Raw genomic sequence first — 10,827 nt, forward strand, 5'->3', positions numbered from 1 at the left:
AATTGGGTCGGTAGAGCCAAAATCACCAAAATCCAGGCTTTGTGTTTTAGATTTTTCGAGGGGAGCTGTTAACAGCTCCCCTTGAGGGTATTAAGGATAGCTGTTCAAATCGCTCCCCTGTAATTTTTGAGGTGAGTGGCTGAGCTGTTAAGGAGAGTGGTGGGTGAGCAATAGTTAGTACCTGATAAAGGACACCAAGAATACAAAAACTGTAATTTTGAATCAGATAAAACATAATATATTGAGGGTTCAGCACCAGACAGCACTACGACCAGCTTTCACAAAATGGGCATAAAGTTGGCTCCTTGCTTTGGCTTTCAACAATCAATATTTCCTCCACTGGGCCCGTACGCAGGGGGGGTGCGGGGGATCTCAAAAAAAGTCCCACATTTTCAGAATATGCGAGCGTAGTGAGCCAAAAAATCAGGTTTTTTACGCCTTTTTGGACAAAAAAGGTCAAAATTGTGTCCACTTTTCACAAAATTGCCCCTCCCCCTTGGAAAAAGTCCACTTTTTCAAAATTAGCACCCCTCCCAAATGACATCCTGCGTACGGGTCTGATTTCCTCCACAATGTCTTTTGTTTTCTGTTTAATTTTGTCATGATTAATGGACTGTATCTTCATAGTGACTTTATGCTCATTTTGTGGGAGCAGGTGATTGTGAGTTGAGGCTCAATATTAAGTCATCATTTGTGAATAAATTTCTGCGAAACTACTGGGTGAAGTCATAGCTCCTCTGATTGCAGTTAAGGGGGTACTACACCCCTGGCCAATTTTGTGCCTATTTTTGCATTTTTCTCAAAAATTATTGCGCATTGATGACAAGTTAAGTAAGATATGTATATTATAGGGGCAAGGACTACAACTACTGCACTGAAAATTCAGCAACTCAAGGCAAGTAGTTATTGATTTATTGATCAAATATTGGTTTTCCTCATTTTTGACTGTAACTCCACAACTGCTGTCTGTGTTGAAATAAAAATTTCCAGTGCAGTACTTGTAGCCCTTGGCCATACATACCTTACTTGTCACCAATGCGCTGTAATTTTTGAGAAAAATGCAAAAATAGGCACAAAATTGGCCAGGGATGTAGTACCCCCTAACATGCTTAAGGGGAGATTTTTATACCTCACACCAGAAGTAATTAAGGAGAACTGGAACAAAGAGACAGCTTCACCTCTCCTCAAAACAAAAGGCCTAAAAATCTGCATATTTTTCCTGAAATTTTCCATATTTGAGTTGGCATTATTTTGTTGAAACCAAAATTTAAAATCTGGGTCGATCATGCCCCTAGAACAGGTTTGGGGTTTTATTTTATTGCCTTATGGGTCAATAATTGTCCAGACCGCACTAAATGACACTATTTTTTGGTGATTTACAATTTTTCACCGTAATGACCCCCATTTTGGCATCAAATTTCTCACTCAAAGACATGAAGTTTGAATCTGTCTGCACCCCCCGCACATACACACACACTGAAAGTTGAATCTCCCCCAGCCACATACACCCTTCAATCGATCAGTACTTTCACTACCTGACTACAAACACACCTGGTCAGGGATATTTTAAAGAAACCCTCAACTTGCATCTTTACAGAAACTGTAGCAGTGCCATATAGCCAGGAGGAAAGGGGAAAGCTTCCCTCATGCCCCCGATACTGGAAACACTGCATTTGTAATATTTAAAATCTTTATGCCTTTTTTGTATTAAAACATGCAGTGACATACATCACAACCAAACTTGAAGTGAGAAGCCTGAACTGTAATGTGAGAGGATGCCCCCCCCATCACCACCACCACCAGCCCCCACCCCCTGGATACCAACCTTGACAGGCCCTGCAGATCGCAGCTGTAGAAAGCCTTCCAAATGAACACTAGGTGCTAGTATATCCATTGTGTAGTGTTGGGTTACCTCACATTACCAGCATCTGTAAATGAAAATGGGATTGAGGGAAGACATCAGTCATTGGCAGCTCACAGAATTGGGGGGGGGAGGGAGAAAGGAGGGGCAACTATCAAGAAGATTGTCAAAAATGGGCTTAAAAGTACAAAAAGGCCTAAAAAGACTTCTCACAGGGGAACACTGCAAAAACAGCAGAGCAACTTTTAAATGGCTGCATAGCTATAATTTGGCCGGGGTGGAGGTGGGTGGGGTGGGGTGGGGTGGACAAGGGAGGCAAGGTAACTTTCAGGAAGGTAAAATTTGACAAAAAATTGTCAAAAATGCTTAGCAATCTAATATCACAGCACATGGTGTGCTGTAATGTACAGGTGGGCAAGTTATTCCACAAGATTTTTACCCAAAAGACCTAAAAAATTTAGGTCTTTGGGAAAAAATGTGTACCTTCAATACGCACGGTTGTTTGATGGGATCATTTATTAGTTTTTCATACAAAACATAATGTACAACCAAATTTTAGGCTTAAACAGCTGAAAGAGATATCATGCTAATGTATACATATGCTTTTGAGTCATTCGCAACTTTAATTTACCCTCTTTTACAATTTTATTCACTTTTATAGCATTTTTTAAAGCTTTTTCGGACATAAAATGTGCCTATTAATGACAAAATTGGTGGCGCTATTTGGTTACTGGAAATTACTGGTTCAAGCTTTTAATACAAATAATTCCTTTTATTGTTTGATAAAATATGTTTATAAAATTTCTTTTGTTGCTTGTTTCACCTATTCCAGCTGTTTTAATGGCAGTATTAACTACCAACCTCTTGCAAATAAAGAAATATGATTTAGGGTAAATAGCGCCATCTATAGTTTGCATTTAGTTAATAATGAAGCCAATTCTATATACATCAAACAACCGTGTACGAAAGGTCAACATTTTTAATCAACAGCTTTTCCTCCCAGCTATACACTATGTACACATGTATATTTTAGATTAATTAAGTTTACTTATCAAAAATAAAAATATATCAAATTTGCTATGAAATTTGTAACAGAAACCCACATGGTGTCAACATTGGGGATGATGGTAATATGATAATAATTAACATTATAATATAATTAAATAATAATAGTGTGGACATGTGGGTAAGGGTAAGGGGTAGTTCACCACGTAAACTACCATAAATCTTAGGCCCCTCTCAGGCTAAATCTGCAAAAAAATCTTGCACAATCAGCGTGACAATCAGCCTATTCAGGGGGAATATGTTGTGCCCAAAAAGTTGCAATTTTTGGGAGCCTGGACTCCATGGGAGTGGGCCCGGACCCTAGCCAAAGAGAGTTGGAGGGCTTTATGCTCGCCGCCCTCCCCCCGTTGAACATGTATGAAAAGCGTACCCATAGTACCCAGACCTTTGCACGATCACTGGTTCCATGCATGCATCAGGAACTTAAGCCCCTGAACTTGAAGGTCTGAGTCTAGGACAAGCATGACTAGTCGTAGTTTTGACTGAATAAATTATAACAATACTTTAGTCTATACATACCTGAAAGTAAATTAAGTAATACCGATATATATATAAATGCAGCAAAATATTCCTTGTTCAAAGTGAAAGAGACGCCACAGATTCCCGCGATTCTAAGCATCAATTCAAGCTCACTTTTCAGATAAAACGACGCGACAGTACACCGTAAAAGATATTAGCTCAAAGTTAATATGATAGCTGAAAGTTGCGTAAAATGACTTAGCTAAGTTGTCGGATCTATGCTTGTATCCCGTCATTAGGTACAATACAGGCAGTAATTTGGCATATCATATCAGGAAGTTATCGTCAAAATGATGTCACTAATAATAAAATCCTGCACTTTATTATTAACACGTTTCGTTCTGTGCATGCGCGCAAATAGAGGCTGCAAGTTATTACAACTTTAAAATTCGCGAGCTGTTTAAATTTGTGACATTTCTTTCCCGGCATTTTTGTAGATTGACGCGAAGTTTGTTCTTCGTATACAGTTTTGGGCTGTATGATGCATAAAGCTTAGTCAAGTATGATCGCACAAATTTAGTGTAATTTTGTCACAAGAAATTAGGCCTTTTATGATCCACGAAAGTTTCAGCCACAGAAATATAATTTTACCGTCACGTTTTCTTTGTTTACTAATTGATATACCCGGAAGTTTTCCCCAAAACTGGTTTGTCGGACAAAACGTTCCGCATTTATTTATTTTTAATCGAATTCGTAATTGCTTGTGCACAATTAGGATTTTCCCAAATTAATATAAGCCTGTTAGCATGGTTTTAAAAAGTCATTTAGGACACACCAAGGTAAAAATAATTATGACAGGGCATTTCATTTTTATTAGCACAGTAAGTCAATATTTTGCTTGCAACGAACGAGACTGTGCAAAGATCAGATTGATCGTACGTACCACCACCGGGAAATCCCCCAATTCTCCGGGCTCTTCACTTCTTATCTGTGGTCCCTGGGGAAGTGACAGCAGGATCAGACAAGACATCACATGAGAGGCCCTAATCGCCCTATCATCATGATCATGCCTATCTGATTTTCGTAGCATCGTTATAACTAACTTGATGAACTGAAATTTCAACTATCTAGGGTTCTGGTGAACTAAAATTGGGCAAAATTATAGGCTGCCCGGGGGGGCATTACAAACAGTTTAGTCTCATCTTCCATTCACAGCCAGCACACGCACGCGGCAACACACAAAACATGCCCATAGAACTTGTATGGGGCCAATTTTTCATGTGGCTATATTACTAACGGCTTGCTCAATTGTATACCATTTCATTCATTTTGTGCCAGGGAATATTATATATTTTGGTATGGTAAACTTGTTTTAATCAAATTGATCAAGATAAGGCCGTCCAGAAGAACTTTTTATAATGTCATGAAGTCTTTAAGAAAGTCAGCGGGAGCGATGTCAATGGGATTTACTGTGTTGAACGGACTCTCAAAACACAATGATTTGTCGCCTAAGTACTATTTTTAGAAATCCCATTCAAGAGGCTCTCTTACACCGGTCCCAACCGTTTCATCCAGAATCGTAAAGTACATCATATCAGCTAAATATTGATAGGTTTTTCATCAACATGTGATGTGTAAGAGTGCCGTCATTCATGAAACACAAATCAACCTGTCAACATGCCACTGTAGAAGAACCTTACCAAAATATGTGTGGTCAGCCAGTGCTGAGATGTCTGTGTGGAGTTCCTACGTTCATTCAAGGACGGATTGTATTGTTTCCACGAATGAGTGCACACATTTTCTCTTAGCTGATTGGCTGTTCAAAAATGATTTTAGAAATGCCCACGAAGTTTAAATGAGACTTTGCCTGTATAAACTGTTTGGGGGTTCTTCGAAAAAAAATTTACGGGGATGTGCCACACAGACTTTCGGATGCTGACTTTCTCTATACCTACTTTATCCTGTTTTTGCCACCCATCAGTATACCAATTTGTCACAAAAAACACCCAAAATTGCCATAATTGGGCACTTTAAGGGGCACTTTTGCCCAAATGCGCCCAATTGGGCGCATTGGTCTCCACTGAAAACCCACCCATCGATATACCAAAATTGCTGAAAAGGTACCCCAAAACCGTGGCACATTCCCGTATACCTTCAACCAGGGAGAACCCCCTCCGGGATAGGCTGTTGGCCAAGAGCTAAAAAAATCGAATCGGGTCTAAACACAGCAGAAAGGTGTGCGATCAAATGGTCACCGCGCAGGAGCCGAGTCCTTTTGTTACGCCACTGGTATATAAGCAGAGTGGTCTTTGCAGTCAACCCCCACTCCTTCAAATGAAGCTCCACCCACCACCTCACAGTATTTGCACTCGTTTTTGTTTGTTTCAACATTTTTGATCCCTTTCGACCATTGCCCCCAAAATGAATCAAAATGCCACATTGCCAAGAAGGGTACATTGCTTCCCTTAGCTTAGGGTGCCGTAGAGCCACTTCCCCTTCCCGCGAGAGTCCTAGCATGGTTTCTTTTTCTCTTTTCTAGTCGTTCAGGGTTGATATAAAACGTGGTCTATTATTTTTTTTTAAATAGGCCTATGCAAATTATTTTGCAAGCTTTTTATGTGCGAGATGAAAGTTTCTCAGTACCGTATACATCAGTGAAAATTGTAGGCCTACATATTAGTGATATGTTATTTTGCATCATACTTCGCCGGAGTACGGTATCGGACTATAACAATCAATAACACATTCAAAAAGTTTAAAAGTTAAGATTGCAGTGAGTAATCAGTCTTTATACATTTTATAATGTGCTATAGTAAGTATGCATTGCGAATTAATATAACATTAATGTGCATGTATAAGGCAAGTAGAATGGCAGTTTTTAGCCAATTAACTAAAAACTGCAGTGTATTTCTTAATATTAATAATGAGCTAAGGGTAGCCTAAAAGGCAGGAAAGACAAAAAGACAGAACAATTTGGAGTAACAATTTGGAGTAACGATTTAAAGAGTTGACAGGAAGTTATAGGAGTTAATGTTTGGTTTGCTGTTTCTGTGCATGTTCTCATCATTGATGTTTTGGTGGACTGTCATGAAACATGATGGATCGGGACGGTGGATCCTAAAAAAGCGTGATCCTAAACATGCCTTCCACCCCCGGGTTCTTTTCACATAGCTAGCTAGGCCTATAAATACACACATTGTCTCTTGGAACAATAATATTATGTGCTCAATATCTTCGGACTGCGGTGTGTTCTATCAAATCACTTGCTCAATGAACTTCATGAATTACAAACGGGAGTTGATGCAGGATTTGCAGATGGATATCAAAACACAGTAGGCCTATCCTCCAGCAATCACTCATCAAATTTTTGTTTTTTAATGTGGGTGGTTGCCTAGAGGCCCCTCTCTTCCTCCATGTTCTTTTATTTTTCTTTTCTTTTCTTTTAATATAGGTGATTGCTTAAAGGCCCAACAGCTGGCCAAAATAAATTTAATACGGCTTGAGGGCGCTGTCATTATATTTTCACGCACTCAGGCAGGGCATTCACCAAATGTAGCAAGGCTCTATTTTTATTTTTTTAATGTGCTTGGCTTCATCAATAAATCCCATTTGCAACAACAAAAAAACGTTATTATTTCCATCAATCATTGAAATTTTATTGTCTAGCACCTACTATTGTAATACATATAAAATTTATACAGAGTAAAATAACAACAAGCAGTAATATTGCCCTGTTGACAATAATTTTGGTGAATGCATAACTGGACGTTGCTGCCTGGGAAGGGCTATCAAAATGTACTCACAAACTGAATTTTTATTATTCTTCAAACGCAAGCAACATGTAAGAGTGCACACTCAGGAGAGCAAGCATGAATACTATTTTAAACAACCGTTTTCAAATTGGGCAAAGACTTATTCAGTGATCCCAGCAAAAGCGTAAAAAAAAATTGTGTACAAATTGCAGTGAAGGATAAGTCATTAATTGTCATTAGGTATTTTTTAAATGAAAAGGTTGTCCCAAAAAAAGTAAACCGAGGAAAACAGTGCCAGTATGGACAAATTTGAAGCCCCATTCAAATACATATAGCTAATTTCTAGAGAAATTCCAAATTCATGTAAAATGTCTATTGTCTTTAATACACAGCTTCCGGCTTATCCGATAGCAGGCTTTGTTAGCACTATATGAAACTGATAAAGGTGCCAAAATCTGAATTTTGATGATTTATATTATCCTCCGCATCAGGAAATCACTGAATAGACCTTTAAGTGCCAGGCCTAAACAACATAAACGGTTGTTTAAAATATTTTTGCTGTGTACATGAGTAAGGGCATTGGGCTATTCCAAAACATAAGTGCACACCCTCTATAGAGCATAGGCGTAGATCCCGGGGATGGGGGGATAAATCCCCCAATATTTTGCCAAGGGGGACACTCCATACAATCACCCCCCCCCCGCCAATGTTGACGCCTGCATGTGGGTTTCTGACCAAATTAACCTCATATTTAGCCATTTTAGCCCCAAAGGGCAAATTTTTCAACGCTTCGTGCGAATTTACTCCACTTTTACACCATATTTCATCAATTTAGCTTCAATATGGCAACATTTTTATGCGCTTCGCGCACATTAGTAGCATATAGTTATTATGTCGCTAAAAGGTGCTCGATTCACTATACTTCAAAAAATTTTCAAACTCCACCCACCCCCCATGTCAAAAAGAAATCTACGCCACTGCTATAGAGGATAAACTATTCATTCAATAAAAGAAATGGTTGGATTTCCAAGTCCGAAATGAGCTATCAAATTGAGGATTTCTGATTTTGAACTATTTTTCTGCATGTATTTGTTTCGTCTTTGGACACTTTTAAAGTCTAACAATCACGACTGGACAAAAAGTCCGGATATCCGAACTCCTCTACATGTATAGAGGCTGTGCATCTATTTTCTGGAATAGTCCATTGGGAATCAGGGCCTTCAATACATGTATAATCATTTATAAAGTGAAAGTGTAAATGCGCAAACTTAGAAAGTGAGCATCTTGAATTGGGGTACACCCCGTCAGTCCGAACCACCGTCCAAATTTTTAGGGTTAACCATAACCCTAAAAATTCGGACTGACGGGGAGACCCCCTTGAATTGAATCTCCACCACTTGCATTAAGTACTCACGAAAGATTCGGAAAGCACCCCGTCCGAATTGACCAAGGACAATTCTCAGATATTCTGTGGCGCTCTGCGTAGATCACCTCTAAAGTTACCAACACTGGGGCCGCCAACTACAGTAAAGATTCATCTAATGGCGCTATGGGCTCCCTTGACATAAGTGTCATTTTAGGCACAACCTAATAGTGTCTTCCCATAAAATTCCCAACAGCAAATAAGGACACAAAACCTTAATTCATGTTTGGATTTCAGAGGAGGGAGCTCTCTATATGTGCAAGAAATTTTATCAATATGAAAATAATATTCATACATGTTCAGTGGCGTAACCAGTGGGGGGCGGGGGGCAAGCTCCCCCGGACACAAAAAACTGGGAAGAAGAGCAAAAAAATTGGGAAGGGAAAAGGGGAAGGAGAGAAAAGAGGGAAGAAAAAGGGAAGGAGAAGAGAAAAAGGGGAAAAAGAGGGAAGAAGAGAAAGGGAAAGAAGAAAAGAAAAAGAGGGAAGAAAAAGGGGAAGGAGAAGAGAAAGGGAAGGGAAAGAGAAAAGGAAAGAAAGAGGAAGAAGATCTATACTACTTTGATTGTGAAATTTTGTACTCTGAACACTGGATTTTAGCTTCTAATATGCCAAAAACCATGAGCATAAGGCGGGCCCCTGGACCCCACCGTTTATCACTTGCGGCAAGCCGCTCATGATCGCGCATATAAATAATACAACTTTTGGTCATATATTGGGAAATTTTTCAATCTTGCCCCCCCGGAAGGTCAGGTCTGGTTACGCCCCTGTACATGTTACTGATTATCTTTTCTAAAATGATCCAAAGAGTAAATTCACTTACTAAAAATACTATTGAGATTGCAATTTCCACACGTACGTATCGAACACCCTTGCAATCTATTCACAATCCCGTCACAGGAGAGTGATTTTGAATAGATTGCACAGGCATTTGATACGTACATTTGGAAAATGCAATCTCTCTATTTTTATCACATTTACCTAAAAAGAAACTGCCATACAAAAAAAAACGTATACATGTATTGCAATCTTTACATGTAAACATTGAACAATCTGTTACTCAATAAGATTATGAGGTCACATCATATGCAATAATATATATCAAGAATATGCTTCACCCCAGCAAACATAAACGTTTTACAGAAAATGTTTAAACGTCAGGTTATATTATAATAAAGGGTTTAAAACATCTTCACATTCAGAAAACATTTCTGAAAACTTAGTCTTAAGGTGCTACTACACCCCTTGATAAATTTGTGACTATTTGTGCCTGGACACCTCGAATAAGCCGTAAAGTCCCCCTCTGGTCATTTTTACATTTTTGCATATTTGCAAAGAGCATGTTTCAGGGATTAAAATGACACCTCAATGAACTTCATATGACAATCAGAAGCGAAGTTATGGCTTGTTATAGGTTGTCATGAATCAAAACGCGAAACTGAGCAAAACGTGTTCAAAGTTAGGGAAGCATAATGACCATTCATCAGACGGGCCTCAGAAAATGTAGATTATTTCACATTTCCACTTATTTCTTTAAAATAAAACTTTGTATGTGTTTAGAAGAAAGCTTAAACATTTAAAATCTGCAAAAATCTCAACTTCGCCAAAATACGAGATTTGCATATATTTTCACCTGTAGCTCGAAATGAAGTTTGCCGAGTTTACGGCTCATTCGCCGCGTCCAGCCACATTTTTGCATTTTTTTCCAAAAATAATAACACACTGGAAACAAAAAGTTATGTATATTATAGGGGCAAGGAATCCAGTTACTACACTGGAATTTTAATGACTCAAGACAAGTGATGCGTTATTTATGATATAATTCTTAACATATAATGAACCACTTGTCTTGAATCACTGAAATTTCAATGAAGTAATTGGATTCCATACAATATACATAACTTTTATTACCAGTGTGTAGTTATTTTTGAGAAAAATGCAAAATTAGTCACAACATTTATCAGAGGGTGTAGTACCACCTGAATGCAAAACATTCTAATATAATTATGTTATTAATTGACGAAATATTTTGCGAAAATGATTGCCAAAAATATTTTGCAATAACATTTCGACAACATTCAGTGTATTGTCATATGTGACGTGTCATGTCAAAAGGACACTTTTGGGCAGGATCATAAATGGAGAAATAGCCAAAAATCTGCCCGGGGTTATTTTTTCACAATTTGGGTTTGTTGCGAATTTGTGATGTTATTAATGTTTAAAATATTGTCTGATAGTTTCAGACCAGAATATAACTGGCATCTTGTA

The 10,827-nt window shown here is 38.4% G+C and overlaps 1 protein-coding gene across 1 annotated transcript in view; it reads right to left on the reverse strand.

Moving 5' to 3' along the window:
* LOC140164052 (uncharacterized) overlaps window positions 1–1,934 on the reverse strand; it is a 29,488-nt gene extending 27,554 nt beyond the window's left edge. Inside the window, exon 1 of the mRNA XM_072187315.1 lies at window positions 1,826–1,934. Within this exon, the coding sequence (XP_072043416.1) occupies window positions 1,826–1,894 (69 nt within the window). The 5' untranslated portion in view covers window positions 1,895–1,934. The remainder of the gene's footprint in view (window positions 1–1,825) is intronic.
* Window positions 1,935–10,827: the final 8,893 nt, after the last annotated feature.

The sequence above is a fragment of the Amphiura filiformis genome, chromosome 11 (assembly GCF_039555335.1).
Source record: "Amphiura filiformis chromosome 11, Afil_fr2py, whole genome shotgun sequence".
Classification (NCBI taxonomy): Eukaryota; Metazoa; Echinodermata; class Ophiuroidea; order Amphilepidida; family Amphiuridae; genus Amphiura; species Amphiura filiformis.